Source organism: Heloderma suspectum, chromosome 16, assembly GCF_057233095.1.
Source record: "Heloderma suspectum isolate Gila_16-S chromosome 16, 16-S_ref, whole genome shotgun sequence".
In the NCBI taxonomy this organism is placed as follows: Eukaryota; Metazoa; Chordata; class Lepidosauria; order Squamata; family Helodermatidae; genus Heloderma; species Heloderma suspectum.
Genome location: NC_139473.1, coordinates 18,837,101 through 18,860,323, shown reverse-complemented (window position 1 = coordinate 18,860,323; position 23,223 = coordinate 18,837,101). Strand labels below are relative to the sequence as shown.

Below are 23,223 nucleotides of genomic sequence, written 5' to 3'. Positions count from 1 at the left end.
TTATTCTGTTTTGAGCAGAGGTCAGGCAGAGCGGTGAGCGAACAGTGGCAAGTTGTGGGAAGATGGATCTGTGTGTGCTATCCTCTCCTCTCCTCTCCTCTCTTGCCACGGACTTTGCTTACAATGGGTCCGTGAAAAGCAATGTGGTTCTGCAACCAAGGGAAGTGTGGTTTAGATGTGGCAGGAATCCAGCACCAAATATACGGAGGAAGAGATGGCTATGGGGGTGTCTCCATGAGCGATTTACTCTGAGCTGGCTGCATTTGGAAGTCGTTCAGGATACATGACGGCGTGGCCATCCAGAAGCTGCCCCGGAGCTTATCACAGAAAAAACGGATTTCCTCCTGAGACTGCTTAAAGTCCGATTCTTGTCCTCGTCAGGTTCTCCCCAGTATAGTTGCTGTGTGCTCCAGCCCCCACATTGACCTCGGGTGTGCTGGTCCTGCCCAGGAGTGTGCCTTTCACTGTGACCCAGTCCAGGGGTGTTTCCTGCCCCTGCACAAACCAGTTAGTGACTCAGAAGTAACTCCCACTGTGCTCAGTGAGGCTTGTCCCCTGAATGCCCACATCAGAACTTACAGAGATTCCCCTCGATTGAAATGGCACAGCTGAAAGCACAAGGTCCCTAAATGCTCTAAAGCACGATCTCGAGGCTCCGATTCTTGGTTTATTGCCTTAGGGAGTAACTACTTTGCACCTTTGTTATAGAGATCCTGTGCAGCATCGGGTTACAAAGGGGGCTGGTTTCCCATCCCTGTGTTTCCCCGCTCTTTTTCCCAGCTCAAGCATATGTGTGTCTACTAGGGAGTGACTCCCATTGTGCTTGCTGCTGAAATGCACATGTATATCTGGAGCTTCAGGCAAAAGGAGAAGTGGGGGGGGGAGCCTCTCTTATTGGCTGAGCAGCCCCTGCCAGTCAGATGACGTTCACTCCAACCCCCACCCAGATGTATGTTCTATGAAGCAATTTTACTGGTACAGAGCACTCCCTCGTGGAGCCCTGCATGGACCAAAGCGCAGCAAAGCTGATTCCGTTTAAAAAAACCCGGTACTCCTCCATCCGTTTCTCCTTCCGTTGTCATGGAAACACCCCCTAAGTCTTCAGCCCGATGCCCACTTTCCTGGGAGTGAGTCTGAATGGCCTCAAAGGCACTTACTTAGGAGTAAACACAGTTAGGGCCGCATTATGGCAGCAGCTTCTTTGGAACATTGTGTATGCCCCCAGAGGGCTCACCTTTGGATATTCTAAAGCAGGGGTGTTGAACCTCTTTCAGCTCAAGGGCCAAATTCCATTTCAGAGAAGCTCTTGGGGGCCTCATTCCAGGGGTGGGCGGGGCTGAAGGCAAAAGGGTGGAAGGACAAAAATACCAAACATCCGAGCATATTTTAGCTTAAAGCCCTTTCTGCCAGTAACTCAGCCTTAGGAAAGAGCAGGAGATGATCGGGCAGTGGCAAACAGGCGAAGCCCAACGTCAGCTGCAGTGCTGATGCAGCACTTTTCTACATCCTTTCTTTTTCCTTAATTTTAAAAACACTTTCTAGTCAGGGGGAAGCCAGCCGGAGAAGTACACGGTTACAGAGGCACACTTCATTAGTTTTCCTTTACATATATTATCCTTTTCTGTAACAAAATGTATTGGTTGATTGATTTGATGTGTACCTCCACCTTTCTACCAAGAAAAATGGCACTCGGGGTGGCTTACAATCATAAATCAAACTTGATTGGAACAATAATAAAACAAATGCATCAAAACACAATCAAAAACACAGTAACAGAATAAAGACACCCAGCCCAACAGAACAGCTTCCATGACAAATCCCTGCTCGAATAAAATGGTCTTTGTCTGCCAGCAGAAGGGGAGCAGAGAGGGACCGAACCTCGCCTCCCTTGGGAGAGAGTTCCACAGCCTGGGAGCCACCACTGAAAAGGCCCTCTCTCGGGTCGCCACCAAACACACCTCTGAAGATGGTGGTATGAAAAGAAGGGCCTTTCTGAAAAATCTTAAGACCTGGGCAGGCTTGTATGGGAGAAGGCAGTCTTTCCAGTCTTTCAGAACAGTGCTTGCTCCCTGGTATATGTGTTCAGCATCAGGACAGCAGAGGCAAACTCCATTTTATTCCTGTAGTCTGGGGTCTCAAACATGGGCACCAATGGGCACATGGGCACATGGGCACCAATCAATGGGCACATGGGCACCAATCAAACATCTGGGGTCTCAAACATGGGCACCAATGTGGTCATGAACACCTCCCTTGGCACCCATCACACTCCCTGCCTCTCCTGGTTTTTCTTTCTTAAGAGTTTTGTCAATTTATTTATTTATTTATTTATTTTTAACTGGGAGGCTGGCTGGCTGGCTGGCTGCAAAGCAAACAGCGACCCTCCCGCCCCATCTTTATTTGGGTTCAAAGGAGTGGCTTTGTGCTTTGGAGCTCAGCCCCCACTCTGCCTCGTATTTGAAGTCCGAATCAGCTCCCCGTCAGTAGCCAGGGACGGATGTAGACAAAACACACTCGAGTGGTGGGTTAGGAACAGACTTTTACTGGAGATACAGCAAACTTGTATCTCAAGGCAAGCCGGCTGAGGTCAGCCCCATGGTCAGCATCACTTGCAGGAGGAAGAAGGAAAAAGAATAGGAGAGGGAAGAGACAAGGAAAAGGCAGAAAGACCTCCCAGAGATCCCCTCCCACCTTACTCGGGTACCTATTAACCCTTCAAGTTCGGGTTAAGTGACTCATTGTCAGGGTTGCCCCTGAGCGCAGCGATCGGCAGAGTAGCTCAGAGTCTGAAAAGGAACCGCAAAACGTGGGGGAGGAAATTGCCCAGGCCTGGACAGAGATGGATAGGCCTGCTCCTCAAGCTTCAAAGGCACAGCGGGTTGGAGAGGGCCCCTCTTCTCCCATCCCTGTGAGAGACAGCGAACAGGGAGGAAGGGGCTGGCAGAGCCTGAATTCTTAGACGCTAGACGCAGATGCAGAGACAAGAGAGAGATGGTAATTGCTTCTCTTAAGAATAATAATAAATAATTTATTATTTATTAATAATATATAATCTTGATAAGATAATAATATATTATCTTGATAAGATAAATAAATAGTAACATCTATTTATTTATTCTAAATAAATAGATGTTACAGAAGCAACCAATAGTAGGGTTGGAAGACCCCTTCCAACCCTACTATTCTATGATTCTATAGACGAGGCTGGACAGCCATTTGTCAGGGATGCTCTGGCTTGGATTCCTGCATTGAGCAGGGGGTTGGACTCGATGGCCTTGTAGGCCCCTTCCAACCCTACTATTCTATGATTCTATGGCAGGGGCAGAGCTTAGGCCCAGAGGGAACAGCTGCACTTAGAGTCCTCACGAGAAGGAGAAGGGGAGGGCAGAGGATGAGATGGCTAGATAGCATCACGGATGCAATGAATATGAACTTGAGCACGCTCCGGGAGAGAGCGCAGGACAGGAAGGCCTGGCGTGCTATGGTCCATGGGGTCACGAAGAGTCGGACACGACTGAACGACTGAACAAGAGGCAGATCCCCCCCCTTAAGTTAGGACAGCAAGCTCACCTGTTCCTCAGAAGGTGAGCAACTTTCCTTTGAATTCACTGCAGGTATTTCCTTTGGAGACTGTGGGTCACTGACAATTAGCATCTGAATGACCCATTGAATTAAGTGGATTTAAAGCCTTAGAATTGAAGTCTCTTGCCTGTGTTTTGATTTGGCTTCTGAAGTTTTACAGCAGGGGCAAAGGGAAAGGTGACACTCATGGCCCCAGCCCCTTCCACAGTATTAGGACAAGTTACTTTTATTTCAGTCTCGCCGGTTTGCCTTCTGGGAAATGAGTGGTTTGTAACCACTCATGCCTCCCATGGCAGCCACTTTACAAATGGGCATCACACCCACCCATGGCAGCCTTTTTGTGAGCGTGCCCATGACACACTCTCAACATTCCAAGTGTGCCCCCTGACCCAAAAGGCTCGGGGGGCCCTGAACTATGGCTTAAGCGCGTTCGAGCAGCTGTAAAGCATGGAATGGTGATGGAGGACAGAGAGGGGATCCCAACTTTAGACCACCTCGGGGGGAGGGGGGTGTTTGTAAAACCATCCAGCCTATGGTCACAAAGCCTTTGACGGCACCGCTGGCTCCACCTCAGGCAGCAAAGGGCCTTGTGCTGGTACGGGAGCATCTGGTACCCCAGGCACAGTGAGAGAGCGTGAGCATCCCGTTCACACAGGCACCATGGGAGAAGGATGCTGCCACTGTCAAAGCTGCCTGTCAACCGAGCAGATTTTGATCTGGCTCCGTCTCCCTTTGGCTCAGATTCCTGTGCATCTTCTCCAGCCTGCTTGCTTCTGGGGTTCCTTGTTTAGAGTGAGGTGGGGAAGAAGAGTAAAAATGCAGGACCGGCATCAAGGGTAGGCCTGATCGGGCCCACACCCTGGCAGGGGCCCACTGACCAGAGCCCCCTGGACTTGATGCCCCTCTTCCCGACTGCAACCTGTTCGTTCCCCTGCTGCCTCTCACTCCGGCCCCGACAACGGTGGTGGTGAGAAGGAGGCGCAGGAGATGTCACCGCGGCCTCCTGGCTCCCTGGGTCTCGGCCTGTCCAGCAAGCAAGTGGGAGCCATAGAATCATAGAATAGTAGGGCTGGAAGGGGCCTACAAGGCCATCCAGTCCAACCCCCTGCTCACTGCAGGAGCCCAAGTCAGAGCATCCCCGGCAGGTGGCTGTCCAGCCTCGTCTTGGATGCCTCCAGCGTGGGAGAGCCCACCGCCTCCCCAGGTAATGTGGGGTAACGTTGCTCCTCCGCCTCCATGATGAGGAGGAAAAGGAGCAGTGGGGACAGAGGCAGGGAGAAGACAGAACTCACCAAGGGCGGGGACCCATTAGGGGTGTCCTGCCAAGGGCCCTGCAAAGCCTGGAGCTGCCAGTGGGCAAAAAGGACAAACAGTCTTCCCTGCTGCACTTCCTTTGCTTGCTTGCTTGCTTGCTTGCTTGCTCTTTTCCCCTTCCTTGCTTGCTCTCCCTGGCTTCTCTTCCTCGGCTCATTCCGTTCTTTCCCTCCCTCCAGCCCGTGAGTTCTGCAGAAGGATCCAGCCAGAAAGAAGCCAGTAAGCAGAAAGCACCAGGGGCCATAAAGAACAATTCACTGACACATTAGTTTTCAGCCGGAGCCGGAGCCGGAGCCGGGGCGGGGCGGGGGGGGGGGCGGCGTGTTGCATCCCAGGCAACCGGGTGCTGCAGTCTGGAGGGGAGGGCTCCGCAGAGTGACTCAGCACTGTTGCAAGAACCCCTGAGTCGGCGCTGGGAGGAGCAGTGGAGGCTGGGCACTCCACTGTGAATCTGCTCTGGGTTTCGGTCAGAACCAGTCAGCACTCCAAAGGAGCTTCCACACCTTGGGGAGCTCCTTTAAAGTTCTGACTGGTTCTGAGTGAAGCCCGGAGCGGATGCACCGCCCCACTGGCATTGGAGCCACCAGCCTCCACTGGCCAGGAGGGCTTCTGTTCCATCCAGTAGCCCCCGCCGGGGCTCCAAGTGGGAGGGGTGCCAGAGCAAAGGGCTGCATGGGCCCGATGCCGTCTGATCTCGGAAGCGAAGCAGGGTCAGCCCTGGTTAGTACTTGGATGGGAGACCGCCTGGGAATCAGGCTTCCTGCATTGAGCAGGGGGCTGGACTCGAGGGTCTTGCAGGCCCCTTCCAACCCTTGGATTGTATGATCTTCCTCTCCTTCCGCTAGCCCTGACCTTTCTAGATCTCAGTGCCGTTCACCTGATAGAATGAAGCAAACTTCCTCAACTTCGTGCCCTCCAAACATTGCTGGAGAACAACGCCCACCTGATGTTTTGGACTACAACTCCCATCAGCCCCACCCAGCATGTTCAGTGGTCAGGGACGATGGGTGTTCGTAGCCCATAACCACACCAGGTTAGAGAAGCGCTGCACTGCCCCACGCTGGCTGTCACTGTCGATCCCTCTGTTTCCAAAATTCAGAGGTAAGCGAGCGTGGAGCTTTAGGTAGCCAAAACAGCACCACCCATGCCCAAGAGGGTGGCCTCAGCAGGCTTGGGGGAACCATGAAGCTTGCCGAAGTACAACCGATCTTCAGTCCAAGGCCTGAGCAGGCTCAGTATCCGTGGAATGCTGAGTTGAGTGTTTGGAAGAAAAAATGGAAACCTGAGTGGGAGGGGAAATGAAATGGAGTATTTTTGAAGGGGGCATGGCTGGCTGGCTGAACACTGAACAGGGACGCTCCACACTGCAACCTTTTTTTCGAAGGTCCTGCTTCTTAATATTTTGCTTCTGTAACATCTATTTATTTATTTGTTACATTTATATCCCACCTTTCCTCCAAAGGAGCCCATGGTGGTACATGATCCCCTGCCTGCCTTATCCTCACAGCAACCCTGTGAAGTAGATTTGGCTGAGAGTCAGTGACTGGCCCAAAGTCACCCAGTGAACTCCATGGCAGAGTGGGGACTAGAACCCAGGTCCCCCGAGTCCCTGTCCAATTACTCTCACCACTACACCATACTGTAACATCCGCACTGTCACTTCCGAGCATTCTCAGGAAACAAGAGTAGACTACAATTGGAGCTTCGAGCACTGCTAACACTGTGGTGCCTTGCAAACCTTAAAGCAACTGCAGGCCCTAAAATCCAGCCCTAAAATGCCAGCATGCCTGAACCCTGAGTTTTACACAGGGAAGACCAAATGGCTTTCGGCTGGATTTGAAGAAACTCACGATGACGAGGATGCCCTTGACTGGAGGGGAATGTGGATTATGGAGGCAGAGGGCATAGATGGCTACCATGGATAATACCCTTCCCTCCGGAAAGCCCAGTGGCTGTTAGTTGCACGTGATGCACCTGCAGAAATCCCCATTAGTAAAGGCACAGGAACGCTGTCTTCCTGTGGATCTGGCCTCCCCTAGACATAGCAGTGGCATCTGCCCATTTCCACGGCTGAAATGGCACGGAATTCTATGCCGAAGAGAACTCAGCTGCCGCGTGCCAAAAAAGCTTTTGGCTTCTGAGAAACGGAGACAGTCTTGGCAGCAGGGCAAGGGAGCCCGCCCTGCCCCTGAAACCCGATGAGATGATTGCACGAGTGACTCTGCAGTTCCTTAAAATAGCGGGGCGGCGTTGCTACGGCTCTGCAGCAGAAGGTATCCCAGGGGAGGAAGATCCAAGGGACCAGCGCGAGCTCGCTGACCAGACATGACCATATCCCATCTCAAGGGTCAGCAGACAGGCGTCTCGCTGGAAATGGGTCCTGGCCCACGCTGGGGAATCACTGAGGGGCTTTCCCCCACACTTCCTGTCTGGATTCAAGGCAAAGGCGGCCAACTTTTTTTACTGGTCTCTGCTCTTGTGCCTTTAACAGCAGCGTGAGCTCTTGACTTATCTCCATGCAGCTTTTCTGAGCAAGGTGACTCTGATGCTCTTAAAGCAGGGGTGGGGAACCTCTTTCAGCCCGAAGGCCGAATTGCATTTCAGATACGTTCTCGGGGGCCACATCCCAGGGGTGGGCGGGGCTGAAGGAAAAACAGGCTGGACCAAAGGCGAAAGGGGAGGAAGCAAAATACCAGAGCTACCAGCATGTTGCAGCTTAAAGCTCTCGCTGTCAGTAATGAAGCCTTAGGAGAGGCATTTCGACCTTTTAGAATGGGGAAAAAACTGCACAAAATCTGGGGCACAACCAAATGATCGGTGGTCAGGGAAAAGGGTGCCAGGGGAAGAGGGCGTGCCTTTCTGGGGAACCCTAGAGGGCTGGATTTGGCCCACAAGCAGGCTGGATTTGGCCTGCCGGCCTGAAGTTCCACACCCCTTTTGTTAAAGGCAGAGGAGCAGGCCAGCTTCTTTTCTCCTCCTCCTGCTCAGTGTATTTATTTGATTTACTATGAAATTCTATAAGCCACCCTTCAGGAAAACATTTCAGGACAGCAAAAACTAGTGCCCTGTGGGTGCTCCTAGACCTGGAGCACTTTCATCATTTTAATCATGAAATCGCTCAAATTTCACGGGGGGTCCAGACGCCATCGTCTTCCATTTCTAACCCTGCCGCAGTTGCCTGCCTGCATTTCTTCCCTCTTTTTTCCTAACTCCATTAAGGAGGGGGAGACAGAATAGTGGCACCATGTCTTTTGATCAGTAGCGCTAGGAGCTGTCTGTGCGGAAGCACCCAAAAAATGACACCCGCTGTCGACTGGGGAGTTCAAAAGCCTGGAGAAGGCTCTCCTGGCGCAGCAGAGCAGAGCATCGGTGGTTGCTGCAGTTGAAGGAAGCGGCTGTGGAGCTCTGCGGGGAGCCTGGGCTTTGCCCGCTGCCAAAGTGACAACTGTGTCGGTGTCCGGCGGGCCTCATCGGGGAGCGCATTCCAGCTTCCCCAACAGAACAGCCTTCCCTGATCTGAGGCCCTCCCTTGATGCTCTCTCCTCGTCACCTGTGGTCTCCCTTGTCTTGAATTACAGATTGTAAGCTCCTTGGGGCAAGGATCTGTCCTCTCGCACTCTATAAAGCACCACGCACACTGAGAGCATAATAATGACAACAGCAATACAGGGTGCGTTGCTGTTGTTTTGTGGCCGGGCGCAGCCTTCCCCCACCTGGGATCCTCCGGATATGTTGGACTACAAGTCCCAGCAGCCCCAGCCAGCACAGCCAACAGTCGGGGTGCTGGGAGTTGTAGTCTAAAACGTTTGGAAGGTTTGGGAAGGCTGGACCATCAAATCTTCAAGCAGCAGCTTCACCGTTTCCTACTTTGGATTCACTGCAGACACCTTACAGCAGCCTTTCCCCCTCCAGATGGTCTGACGTACAACTCCCAGCATCGCTGATCGTTCGCCGTGCTGGCTGGGGCTGCTGGGAGTTGAAGTCCAAAACATCTGGAGGGCATTGGGTTGGGGAACTTTGACTTACAGCACCAGGGGGCGCGCTTTGTTCAGCAGGAGATCTGGCCATAAAATGCCAGTGTGCCTGAATGTTCTGCCCCAGGCGCTCAAAGAATTTGCACAGTTTTATGTACTATATGCACCTTGGGGGTTGGACTCAGTGGCCTTATAAGCCCCTTCCAGCCCTACTATTCTACTATTCTATGATTTGTGTGTATGCGTGGGGCGGTGTGGGGGTTGCATCTGCTGTTCCACATCAGGCAGCAAAATGTCTCAGGCCAGCACTAAGGCCCAAGCATTCTCTTCTCATCTTGAGGATGTGCAGTCCTGCTTTATGAACCCAGGACTGGACACCCAAGAAAATTGTCCCAGGTGTGGGCCTTCCAGAGAGCAGCATGGAAGCCGTGCCCCACAGCAGTCGCCTTCAACTGCAGCATGGATGCTCCGAAACGCTCCAGGCTCTTGCGGGCCTCCTCCCTTTGGCTACCGCCACAATGCCGATGGGCAAGCGGTCCAGCAAGGCATCCTCCAGTCGCCTAGCAACTGCAATGTGCATTCTTCTCCTGACATCCATAGGCATGAAGCAGATGCAAGAAAGGCGGGCAGGAGCAGAATGGGAATGCGGGGTGGGGTGGGGGCAGAGCTGTGGAGGGAGGGGGTTGGACAGCAGAAGAGGGGAGGGTCTCAGCTGCGGCAAGGGAAGTGGAATATGAGAGAAAGGGGGGGAGAGAGAGAGAGAGAGAGAGAGAGAGAGAGAGAGAAGGAACCTGCAGAATGTTAACAGCTATACCGGCCTTCCTGAACCTGATGCCCAACTGTTAAAGGCACAAGAGCAGAGTTAAAATTGGCTTTTAAATTTTAAAGCAAAATTTAACATTTTGTGGCTGTGTCAAGGATGGTCCCACAAATGTCCAAATGTGCCTACAGGCCCAAAAGGTTGCTTACCCCTGAAACAGAGGGGTAAGTTTGGGGTGGGGTGGGGTATTTTTTTATGATGTTTTTAATGTAGAATTTTATTGTTTTAACTGTCTTGTTGTTGTACATCGCCCAGAGTGGCTGGGTGACCAGCCAGATGGGTGATTAATAAATTTAATAAATAGATAAATAAACAAACAAACCAACAGAGGATGCTGCCAACCAGAGATTTCTCTTCTGTGACGTAGGACACCTGGCCACCCTACAATTCACCTGGTACCAACCTTCCACATGATAATGAGGTCTTTCTGTTTCAATTATCATAATTATTTCCAAAATTGCAACTATACAGATTAGCACATGCAAACTTTGTGCAAATCCGTGGCCTCTTTCATCCTCCTTTCTGGCAGTCTACAACTGCCCACCCTGATATGGTTTTTGTCTTTCCATTATAAGGCCTTAGTATGAACCATTAGTGGGTTGTTTGTTCTTGGGATATATCTATTAATATGGGCTGCTTTGATTAGCCCAGATTTCCCCGACCTGGCGCCCTCCGGGATGATGGGAGGTGTAGTCCAACACATCCGGAGGGTGCCAGGTTGGCGAAGGTTCGATTAGGCTGTTAATACTTGCATGACTATATACATTTTCTTACATCTTGTAATTGTTAGTGAATCATCTTGAGATGTCGCTATATTTTATAATGGAAACTTTTCGGCTCTTGCTGAATGAGCAGAAAGAAGCAGCAGACAAATGAACTACTCGTTACGGCAGTCCTCAGCGTCATCCTTTTCAGTCCCTCCATTTCTGATGTTAGGCTGCTGCTGGGCATGCTGTTCCTTATTTCTCCAAAACCACACCATCCATGCTCAGGTACAAGATATCAGTAAGCTTGGGTGAACCCCAAGCTTTATTAAAGTACCCCCCAAAATATTTGGGGCGGGGGGAATCTTAGAGGGGACGCCCCAGACAGCACCATGCGGACTGAGTGCAGAATGCTGAATGAGTGTTGGGAAATAAAACAGAAAACATGCAGGCTGGAATGCAGTATCCCGGAAAAGGGTGTGGCTGGCTGCTGGCCGGCTACCCCCCTAACCAGGAGCATTCCATGCTGCAACATTTTGTTGCACATTATCCACATACACACATGCAAGAATGTTTGCGCTGTGTTTGCACTCGGTGATGCTTTTTCTGTAAATGCAAGATCGATATTCTCCAGGCTGGGTTCAAGGATGATTACTTTAAAAAAAAATTAAGCGAACTCCTACGATCAGTTTGCTAACATGTGCTGCTCCAGAAACCAGTGGAGGACCTACTGCAGAGGAAATGCATATACCGCACAGCAGATGAGGGAGAATCTTCTGCTGCATCTTTTGGGATGCGGAGAGGGATGTTGCAAGAATACTGCAGCTACATTCACTCAGTCCGAGGCTGGATCTAGATGCGGAGGAGTATCAGTTCAGGAGCGGCCCCTTGGCCGTAAAGATGAGGAGAACCCCCCAAATAGCGCCCAGAGAGCCTGGAACATTCTGCCCCCAAGCTCGCTTTCCCCGCTCCCTGCTTTCCCTTGCTTGGTTGCCAGTTCTCACTGGAGGATTAATCCTTCTTGTCTCCTTTAATGGTCCACAGCCCCCTCCTGTCTGCTCGTTCCTTACTTTGGACAGGCTGTAAATCCAACCTGAAAATAACCACTGGCTCCGCTTCAGACCTTGTGAAATATTTATTTCTTTCCCCGCCCACCCCTCCGGCTCCTGCAGCACCATTTCCTGCTAAGAGATGATGAAGCAGGAATGAATCGATGTTATTGATCCAAGCAGATCTGAGCTGTTAGCATAAAAAAGGCTGATAGAGGTGGGCCAGGCGAGGGGTCCCACGGCGGCTGGGCTTTGCTCCCTTCGGAACAGTGACCGGGGTCCCATGGCTTCCCTCACCACATCGCTGTGAAGTGATGCGCGTTGGGACAAAAACCCCTAACTTCATGTATGCGCTGACGGGATCTGAGCTAGCAGTCACTGACCGGGAAAGAGATCTGGGGCTTGCGGTGGACAGCTCGATGAAGATGTTGACCCTGCTGTGAAAAAGGCAAATTCCATGTTAGGCATAATTAGGAAAGGCATCGAAAATAAAACTGCCAACATCGTAGTGCCCCTGTGCAAATCTACGGTGGAAATACTTACTCTGCTTTAAGTAGAAATACAATGCATCAGACCCTACTGAGCTGTGTGCCTGATGCTCAGTCTGCTTCAAGGCAACTTCAAGGCCCATCTGCCTGCTCTCCCATCTTAGCGTTCTTTCAGCCAGACTTGGACTGCGAGGCCCTTCCAACAAAGCAAAGGGTGGATAACTTGCGGCCCTCCAGACCATGTTGGACTGCAAGTCTAATCAGCCCTGGCCAGCATAGCAAATGGTGGGGGATGATGGGAATTGCAGTCCAACAACACACAAGCCCTATATTGTGTTCAGTGGGGCTTATTCCCAGAGGGAGAGGAGAGGCCATCCCACCAGCTCGGCAGAAGGCCACGCCCGCGAAGGTTCCCCCTCCCTCAGCCGTCACCACCGGCAGCCATTCCTGCAGGCTGCACAGAGCAAGAGGAGAGGGGAAATGGGGCCATTCATTTCACTGCTGCTGCCAAAAGGCCGCTTTTGTTTTTCTTCCCTCCCCATCCCATTTTCCTTGTGTGCCGTGACTTCTCAGATGGTAAGCCGACGGGCCGGGACCAATTGTTTGTGAGCCGTTCTGAGAGCATGTTTGGCTGAGGGGTGGGAGTGAAATACTTTCCATAAGTAAAAACAAAAATGAAATGAAAAATAAAGCTCTGGCGGGCCAAGCGTTCCCCAGCTCTGAAACAGAGGATGCTTTCAAACGGAGGTCTGTGCTCCATAAAATCAGACACCTGGCCAGCCTAGAGGCACAGCCGGGTTCTCCTCACAGGAGCCTATTAAAAATAATAACGATAATCCCCATGGCCAAAGAGCTTTTCAGTCGCTCCCAGCACGAAGCTACTTAAAAGCTACTTTGGCTTTTTAAGAATCAGGCTTCGGAGGCTGTTGTTTCGACAGCGCCTTGGTGGCAAGAATACCGCTCATACAGCATCCCCAAAGTGCCAGAAGCGAAAGCAGGAACAAGAGACATGCCACCTTAGAATGTATGAAGGCAGAAACTGTTGTGGACTAGCGCCCACCACATCAGACCTATGAAATTTAATTGGGGGGGGGTGTTTGCGCATGAACACAGCCAAGGCGAACCTTCTAGCGGCTATTTACACCTCCCTCCAGAGCTATTAACACCTCATTGACAGTTTCAAGGCTCTGGACTCCTTGCGCATGTGGCAAAAGAGTCATTGATGTGGCAAAAGAGTCATTGGTCCGAGCTTTGCACGTGTCAACTTCCCCTATTTATCCAGGGACCCAGCATTTATATATGTCAGGGGTACGCAACCCTTTCGGGCCCTGGGCACATTTGGCAATTTGAGACACTGTCCTGGGCACCGCCACAAAATGGCTGCTGTGGCAAAGGACAAGTCACCTGCCCCCAAAAGGCGGAGGTGTTTTTGAGCCCCAGCACACTAAACAACTCCTTTGAACCCACAGTTTTCAGCAACAACACAAACCTATTTCACAGCAATCCCAGCAGCTGGTAGGAAAATGTGTTAATTCACAAGAAAGGTGCCCAGGGGCAGATTGGTACCAAGAGGCACCACATTATCTATCCCTGATTTATTTTATTTATTTCGTTTCTATACTGCCCCATAGCCAGCACTCTCTGGGCAGTTCACAGAAATATATGTCTTCATTTTCATTCTTGTGCGCGCTCGTGCACAGACGCACATGAGCGCGCACACACAGAGTCACCTCACAGCATGTTTTTAAAGGGCTTTTATTTAAAAACTCCGACAAGGTGGATCAAGCACACTATAATATTAACCAATGAATCAGAGACAGTCTCTTGCCCTTTCCACAAATTACATGTATTTACATGGGTGACAGCCCTGTTTTTTGACTGGTTACCTGCTCTGAGTCACTCTGGGCGGGATACTGCTACAAAAAAAACCCTGTGCCCTGCTCTTTCTTGCTTCCATCTCCATCACCTCTGACTCAGATGACCTGTCCCTGGCGCTGGCAGGCTGGCTTCCTTAGGGCTGATTCGATTCTCTCCTGCCACTGACTTTGCTTACACTGGGGCACCGAAAAACAGTGAAGTTCTACACACAGGGGAAATGCGTTTTATATGCGGGGGGGGGGGGAATCTAGCACCAAATATGCAAAGGGAGTGATGACTAAGGCTTCAGTCCTATGCCCCTTTTCCCGGGACAGCCTGAATGACCTGAAAGGGACTTACGTCTGAGTAGACACACTGAGGAGCACACCGTGACAGCCGCTTCTTTAGAACGCCCCGACTCGAGCCCTTGCATATGTCCCCAGCAGGATACGTGTGGGCTCAGCTTTGGATATTCTAAAGCAGGGGTGTTGGACTTTCATTGCATTTTGGAGAAGCCCTCGGGGGCCGGGCTCCAGTGATGGGCGGGGCCAAGACAAAAAGGGGTGGGCCCCCAAACACCAGCATATTTTATCTGGAAGCATTTACTGCCAGTAATTCAGCGTTAAGAGAGGCATTTCAACCTTTTAGAATGGGGGGGGGCACGATCGGTGGTGGGGAGAAAGGGATGGGGCCAGGAGAAGGGGCCAGGGCCCTCTGGCGAACCTTGGAAGGCTAGATCAGGACCCTCGGAGTGCCAGATCTGGCCCCCAGATTAGAGGTTCCGCACCTCTGTTCTAAAGAAGCATAAAGAGAGGAGCGGAAATTTACAGATATGCGTCTTCCTCCGCTCTCCAAAGCTGTTCTGGTATATAAACCATGCAAATCAGAAAATCTGCATCGTTGTACTATATGTACTGCCTTGTTATGAGCATAGGCTTAACCTCTCTGCAGTTACACACACACACACACACACACACACACACACTCTCCAGCCCTTGTGGCCCTCGGGGTCTTTGAATGGCAGGGGAAAGAGGATGGCAAGAACACCTTTCCACATGGAAAGCAATAGGGAAACAACACTGAATGCCTGTGTCGACAGCGGCATCAAAAGACTCAACATTTATCTCACATACTCAGTCATCCTTAACAACAACCCTCTAAGGTAGGCTGGTGTTGTCTGAATCTTAAAGTCTGCATGAGTGTGTGTGATGCTCCTTCCATCACAGCTTGCCTAAAACCACCCAGTGAATTTGCAGATGAAGTGAAGAAAATTGAATTAGGAATGAGTGGGTTTCCCTCCATTCCATGCATTTATTTATTTATTCTTACATTTATTGTTGTTGTTCAGTCGTTCAGTCGTGTCCGACTCTTCGTGACCCCATGGACCATAGCACGCCAGGCCTTCCTGTCCTGCGCTCTCTCCCGGAGTCTTACATTTATATCCCACCCTTTTTCCTCTGCAAGGAACCCAAGGCGGCTTACATAGTCCTTCTCCTCTCCGATTTATCCTCACCACAACCCTGTGAGGTAGGTTAGGCAGAGAGTCAGTGACAGGCCCAAAGTCACCCAGGGAGCTTCATCGCCGAGTGGGGGCTGGAACCTCGATCTCCCCAGTCCCCGTCTGGCAGTCTAGCCAGTACCCCACACTGTCTCTCTTTATTGTTCGTCTGGAACGGTGGGGTAGGGAACTTCTTTTAGGTGGGGCAGCGAATTGCCTCACACTGGGCCTTCTGTGGGCCAGATGGCATAAGTGGGCATGGTTTTATTGCCCCATGCCTTTCTCCATGCCTCTCTCTTAACAGAGAAAGGAACTTGACTCGTGCTGGAAGGAGCACCCAATACCTGTTGGATCCCCAGGTTTGCACACAGGCAACAAATTGTCTTTCAGGGCCCAACACTCGGAGCTGGGGGAGAAGGAGCCTGTATCTGGTCCGTTCGCCAACTATATGCACAGCATTACAGGAGGCAATGTGGATATGGACACCTTCATACCCACGACGTACACTCCGCAAAGGTGCCGTTCCAGTGAGGAGGCTGTGGGCCCTGCCTAAGGCTGCTCAGCCTGTCAGAGCTGGCACATCCTGTTCTCAGGGGTCACCAGCTTTGGCCTGGGGTGGGGCGGGGGGGGGTGAAGCAAGAACCCGTTTTGACCACTCACAGACAGTGGAAGCAGAGCCCAGTCCTGGAATGACTCAAGAACCAATGCCAGAGTGCTTGTTTAAAAGGAGAAAAAGACAAAGAGTCTTGTGGCACCTTGAAGACTAACCATTTTATTCCGGCACAAGCTTTCGTGGATGCCACCCACTTCATCAAATGTATGAAGCGTTAGGCTCAAGTTGGCGGACTTATATACACGTGTCAGGGGACGGGGGACTATACAGTGTGTTGTCAGAGGGAAATTCAAAGACAGAGATCAATGCAAAATTGCTGAAGAACAAATCATCCAGAGATTCAGTTCATCCAGAGATTCAACTCTATTTCCTGTGGTCTGAATAAGGACAAAGGCTGTTTTTATCCGACAGCTGTCCCACGGCTCACCATTGCAATGATGTCTGTGTAATCACCCAACAACAGTTTGTGAATGGCAACTGTTAAGATGATCTTTGCACTTTTTGTATTCCAATTCCTCCTGACAACCCAACTCTCTCCCCCAATTTGAAATCCAAACCTCACGCGTTTGATGAAGTGGACGGGGCTTGTGAAACCTTAGGCCGGGGTAAATCCGTTTGTCCTTGAGGGGGCACAAGGCTCTTTGTTGCTTTTGCTGCAACAGGTTAACACAGCTGCTGAGCGAAAAAGAGAACGGCTCAGCCCCTCCACGCCTGCGCACTGCTCCCAGTTCCACATCTGTGGTTGGTCATCGCCTGGTGGGTCCGTTCCACCTGTGCCTGCTCAGGAAGTTGCTCGAAGGAGCCAGGGACGGGTCAGCATTCTTGCGAGGACCGGCTGGAACCCAGTCTTTCCCCTCGGGTCACGTGGAATTGGTATCTGCAGTCCCGGAAGGGGACTTGGCACTGCAGAGCAAAGGCCCAGCTGCTCCGGGTTCTTGAGTCGCAGGACCGGGAACGGTCAGTCCAGGGTAGGTGGGAGGGGAGATAGGAACACGGCCCCCAGCAGTTACAAGTTCTGCAGCCAGCAGACCAGGGTCGGAGGCAGATGTAATGTCAGAACCAGGTGGGAGTCCCCAAGCAGGCAAACAGAAATGCAGGGACGGAGGCAGGAGCCCGGTCCGAGTCAGGTAGTGACTGAGGAGGCAGAAACGGAGAAGGGGGAGCGTAAGTGTAGGTGCTGAACATCGCTCAGCCTGAGGGCTGGGTTCAATTTCAGATTCAAAGGGCAGGGGCCAGAAATGATGGGAATGCTCACAATACCAGCTTATTTTAGATTAGAGATGCTACTGCTAATAACTAAAGCTTAGGAGAGGCATTCCAAGCTTTTAGAATGGGGGGAAAACGGCACACGAGCCGGGAAGCCGGGAAACAAATTGTGGTCAGGGGAAAGGGGATGGGGCCAGGAGAAAGGGGCGTGGTCTTCTGGGAAACCCCGGAGGGCCGGATTGGAACCCCATGAGGGCCAGATTGGAACCCCGTGAGGGCCGGATTCGGCCCCCGGGCCCTCGGTTCATCACCCTGGTTTGGGCAGCATCCTCGCACCAGAGGCGGGTTGCTCAAGCAGAGGCTCAGGTTCTGAGGCAAAGACTTCATAGGGTCAGGCAGGCTTTCCATGCGCGTGTGCTCATATGTAGCACCCAGACCCTCCCTCTTCCAGCGCGTCATAGCAGGTTGCAGAGGGCGCCGGCGTCTTCCGAGTGGTCGCAATTGTGCACGTTCCAGCGGATGTGGGAACAACGCAGGAGGGACGGCTCGTCCCCTTTGCACTTGAGGTTGTCGAGGAAAATGTAGCCAGTGCCCTGGCCGTAGTGGGCCTCCCCCGAGGCTGCCAAGGCGCCCCCGCAGCCAAGTTGCCGACACACCACCTTCACGTCCTTGAGATCCCAAGCATCGTCACACACCGTCCCCCACTGGGACAGGTAGAACATCTCCACCCGGCCTTCGCAGCGATGGGTGCCGTTGACCAGACGCAGGAAACCTGCAAAGGGGGCGGGGTGGGGGTGTCATGAGGAGAACAGCACAGTGAAGCTGGGCAAAGCAGGGAGGTGTCTCCCAAATCTCTGTGGCCCAGTGGTTGCCAGAACCCCCACAGCCCTGCATCCAAATCAAGGCACAGAACCTCACGTCTGGGAGCCAAATCTGCCCCTTCAGGGTTACCCAGAAGGCCATGTGCCCTTCCCCTGGCCCACCCTCTGTTTTATTTATGTTATTATTACGTTTATATCCCGCCTTTTTATTTATTTATTTACAACATTTGTATACCACCCCACATCTAGACAGATTCTGGAGTGGTGAAAATACAATTTCCCCCTTGCATGGAAACCAGGGCGGCTTTAGGTTAGGCTGAGAGGCAGTAATCAGCCCAGGGTATTCAGCAAGCTTCATGGCCAAGTGGGGACTCGAACTCGGCTCTCCCAAGTCCCAGTCCAACACTCTAACCACGACACCACACTGCCTTTGCCCCAATCACCAATCATTTGTGCATTCCCACCCCCATTCTGAAAGATCGAATTCTCTCTCCTAAGCCTTCATTACTGGGAGTAAGGACTTTACGCTACAATGGGCTGGGATGGGGGTTTGTGGTTGTTTTGGCCCCTCCCGTTTTGCCTTTGGCACCGCTGGACCGCCCCCTCCCCACAAACGCTTCTCTGAAATGGATTTTGGCCTGCAGACTGAAGGAGGTTTTGCACCCTTCATCGAAATGTTTGGGGATGCCGAGGGTTACTCCAAGGAGGAGGTGATCTACTGCAAGTCTGAGTGATTTGCTACTGTGGCTGTGCCCCTTTCCCCTGGCTGGGCCATTCTCTTGCACTCCTGTGTGATTGGAGCATGCAGCCACTCCCAATCCATCGGGCTGACCTTCTAAGGTGGCTAAAGTTGGCTCTAGAAATAAACCTTTTCAGATGGGAGCATCTTTCTCATTTTAATTCAGGAAAAAATAATTGCGTGCAATGAAGTTCTCAAATGTTTGGGATGCGTTACCCCAGAGCAACCAGGTCAGGAGGTGGCAGTGCTGCCCTAGACTCTTTCCTTCCTATTCCCAAATAGGGATGTCAGAGGAATCCGTTCAGGGGGTGGAGCTCAGCGGGTTTTCGTTTCGTCTTCCACCAGCTGGCCCAGCTCAGCGTTCAACAAGTTGGGCCAGCCGGTGGATTTTCATATTTTTTTATTTGTGCAAACGAACATTTGCGCAAACATGCGGCCATAAATAGTGCAATTTGTGCAAAACTGCGGGCACAAATGGTGTGATTTGCGCAAATCACACCATTTCCGACCACAATATGCACAAATTGTGCTATTTAAGGCCGCATTTTTGCACAAATGGCTATTTGCACAAATAACAAAAAACCCTGAAAAGTTCCCAGATTTGGGGAGCTGACCTGCAGCTCAGCTCACAAATGCAAGCTGAGCTGGGCGGTGTCGGGGGGACCCATCGGGACCCAAAAGGGTCAGATTTCCCTGCGTCAGACATCCCCCTTCCCAAACGGGCTGAATAAGGGACATAAAGGCAGTGCTCAGAGAGTAAGTCCCCTTTTCCTGTTGCAAGAGTGCTGTCCCCTGCAAAGGACTGTCCTAGACGGTCACCTACAGTTCCCTCTTGCCCGGTTCCAGCTAAACAACAGGCAATTCAGCTGCTTTGGGATTACTGAGGGAGAGTCATTGGCCCTGTGCACCACATACCATCCTTGGGACGAGTCGTGGTCGAGGTCGTAGTGGTAAAAGTGTCTTCTGAGAAGAGGTCTCCATATTCGCCTGCACCTGGGACCAGGAAAAAGTGTAGACATCTTGAATCGCAAAGAGGTGCATCACAAATGCAGTTTTAAATGCAGTTTTAGCTAATCTTGAAAAGGTTAAAGACAGAGAGACAGACAGACCAGGCCTACACCTTTTAGGCTGGGGTACTTTGTAGGGCGGGTTACATTTTGCTCTTATAATAATCAACACAATACATTCTCACCTCCCAGGCTTTTATCCTGAGAAAGTCTGCATCTTGCACATCAATGTGTTCTATTTTGAACACGGAGTTGAAAATCTGCTTGCCAGTTTAATACTTTACACCCTAACTTTTTAAAACCTTTAGAGCTAAGAGCAACCAGAACCAGTTCTGTGTGGAACCCAGCATGCCATTTTCTCAATGTTTTTCTCTCCCAGGGAAGTACTAGTTCCCGTCTACTCAGCCTTGGTGAGGCCTCATCTGGAGTACTGTGTCCAGTTCTGGGCACCACACTTGAAGAAGGATGCAGACAAGCTGGAGAGGGCTCAGAGGAGGGCAACAAAGATGATCAGGGGACTGGAAGCAAAGCCCTGTGAGGAGAGACTGAAAGAACTGGGCATGTTGAGCCTGGAAAAGAGGAGACTGAGGGGAGACAGGAGAGCGCTCTTCAAGTCCTTGAAAGGCTGTCACAGAGAGGAAAGCCAGGATCTCTTCTCCATCATCCCACAGTGCAGGACACGGAATCATGGGCTCAAGTGCCAGGAAGCCAGATTCCAGGTGGACATCAGGAAAAGCTTCCTGACTGTTAGAGCAATACGACAATGGAGCCAATGACCCAGGGAGGCGGTGGGCTCTCCCACGCTGGAGGCATTCAAGACGAGGCTGGACAGCCACCTGTCAGGGATGCTCTGACTTGGACTCCTGCACTGAGCAGGGGGTTGGACTCAAGGGTCTTGTAGGCCCCTTCCAACCCTACTGTTCTATGATTCTACGAGGCGTTGTTGTTTTTCCCCTCATTGGTGGACAGGACAGGGTTTCCGCATGGCTTTTTAAAGATAGGAGGTGACGGGGGGGGGTGTCTTTGTCTGTTCTTATGTCAAAGTCACCCCCTGCGCTGTCACAGGGTCTCAGGGCTCTTTGCACTCCTGTGTCCATACCACTGGATTCCGATAGTTCCCCCCTTTTTTCAGCCCCGCCCCCCGGTTGGAATTTTGGTGCGGAACTGGGAGGGGTGAGACTTAAATCCCCCCCGCCTGACTGGCCCAGTCCCAATCCAGATTGGGGCTGCGCACGCTTACCCAGAGGCAAGCAAGCCACTCATGCGTAGCAGAGGGTCGAGTTCGGCACGGCTGGCTGGGGGGTGCTGGGGGTGGCAGTGCAACGCACTGGCAGGGCACGGGCGGGGGGAGGCTTATTCCAGAAGGCAGGGCAGAAGCTGAAGGGAGCCAGCCACTCAGCGCTGGCCTGGCCCATGCGTCTCTCACCTCGGCAGATGACCCCGGCGTCCTCGTGGTGGCCGCAGTTGTGCTGCCCCCAGCCCAGGTGGAAGCAGTCGGCCAGGTCCGCCTCGGTGCCAGAGCAATCCACGTTGTCCAGAAGGACGGGCCCCGCGCCGTAGCCAAAGTAGCCCAGTACTGTGGCCGCGATGGCCGTGCCGCAGCCCACCTGCCGGCACACCACCTGGGCGTTGGGGAAGTCCCAGTCGTCGTCGCACACGGTGCCCCAGGCCCCCCCGTACAGGACTTCCACCCGGCCTCGGCAGCTCCCGTTCCCGTTCGCCAGTCGTATGCCGCCACCTGCTGATCGAATGGGGGACGAGGAGGGCGGCGTACGGTACAACATCCAGATGTTCCGGACTACAGCTCCCACCGTCCAGTGGCCATGCTGGCTGGGGCTGATGGGAGTTGCAGTCCGAAGCGTTCCCAGGTTGGGGAAAGCTTCTCCACAGAGGTTTCCAAAAGCACAGGACGGATGTTGCCACGCCTGCAAAGGCTCTGCTTTTTGCCTACAGCCTCCTGTAGCAAGAACTAGGGTGGCCAGGTGTCCCCCCTTACAGAGGGCAGGCCTCTCTTTGAAGGCATCCTCTCTTTGAACGGCTGTCCGACCCAAGTCCAGTTTCGAGACAAAGGGCCATCAGAAGGGAGAGCAGGCAGATGGGCCTTGTAGTTGCCCATCCACATTTAGTGCCTGGACAGCAGACTGAGTTCCCGGCACAGACTTCCCCAGTAGGGTGAAATGTATTGTGTTTCTGTGTCAAGGATGGTAATTACTTCCGAAATGTGCAGCTTTACGTCTAAGTCCAACTACACCCGTTCCTGGATAGGGATAGCCTGGTAACCTCGCAGTTAGACAACTGCAATGTGCTCTGCGTGGGGTTGCCCTTGGACGTGGTTCAGAAGCTGCTAGTCCAGAATGCAGCAGCCAGGGTGCTCACATGATGCCCGTGTTAAAAGAACTACACTGGCTTCCTATGAGCTACCAAGCCACGTGCAGAGTTGAGTTCCGTTCTTGTCATAGAAAGCCCTGAACAACGTGGGAGCAGGATACCCAGCAGACTGCCTTCCCTTGTACATACCCAGGCGACCTCTAAGATCATCAGAGGAGGCCTTGCTGGTCATTCTAAAACTAACATAATGGCGCCACGCAATACCCCGGCGACAGGCCTTCTTGGTAGTGGCACCCACCCTTTGGAAAACCCTCCCTCTTGCAGTTGGAGAGGCAGAAAATGTGGCATCTTCCCAAAACCACACGCGTTCACCCAGGCTTTCCCTGGGCTGCAATTAAGTTAACCAGGCTGCTCCATCTAACTCCCCCTTGGACTGCTTTTACTGGAATTGTTTTTAATGTTGTGTTTTTAATACTGTTATTTTAAAGGTGATTTCAGTATTTATACGTGAACCGCTTAGGGATGTTATTATATTTCGTGGTATGTAAATATCACAAACAAACGAACAAGTTAGCCTGTGAGAACCCACGTCCTCTTTTGCCCTCTTGTTTTGGTGACGCGCTAGGGACCACCCCTCGCGAGAGCTGCCTTGAAAACCCCAGGGCAGCGGCACCGCGGCAGAGGTCCAGAGCCCCACCCAGCAGGCTGGCTGACCACACTTTGAGGTCAGTGAAGTAAGATGCATTGCCAGCTACAGCAGCCCATCTCCCAGCTAGAAGACCATAAAGTCGGAGTCCAAAACAACCCAACTTCACTGCTGCCTCAAAGCAGCTCTGGCTGCCACTTGGCTCACTTGGGCTCAGTGGTGCAGCTAGGACAGGACCTCTGGGCCAAGATCCATGGCCCGGAGTCGGGGGGGGGCATGGATGATGACCCAAATCACTACCCAGAGAGCCGCGTTCAGAGAGCCACGTTTATTTATTACATTTATATCCTGCCCTTTTTCCTCCTTAAGGAACCCAAGGCGGCATACCTCCTCCTCCTCCTCCTCCATTTTATCCTCACAACAACAACCCTGTGAGGTAGGCTGGGCTGAGAGTCTGTGATTGGCCCAAAGTCACCCGTGAGCTTCCATGGCTGAGTGGGGACCAGGACCCGGATCTCCCAGCTCCACTCTAGCCGCTACACCACACTGGCTCTCAGTTCTCTCCATATCTCCAGCC

At 52.1% G+C, this 23,223-nt stretch overlaps 1 protein-coding gene across 1 annotated transcript in view; it reads right to left on the bottom strand.

The window, feature by feature from the left end:
- Positions 1-16,947: 16,947 nt before the first annotated feature.
- SSC4D (scavenger receptor cysteine rich family member with 4 domains) overlaps positions 16,948-23,223 on the bottom strand; it is a 31,758-nt gene continuing 25,482 nt past the window's right edge. Inside the window, exons 8-10 of the mRNA XM_084822481.1 lie at positions 21,099-21,410; positions 19,581-19,658; positions 16,948-17,877 (exon numbers count right to left, since the gene is read on the bottom strand). Coding sequence (XP_084678607.1) covers positions 17,561-17,877; positions 19,581-19,658; positions 21,099-21,410 — 707 coding nt within the window. The 3' untranslated portion in view covers positions 16,948-17,560. The remainder of the gene's footprint in view (positions 17,878-19,580; positions 19,659-21,098; positions 21,411-23,223) is intronic.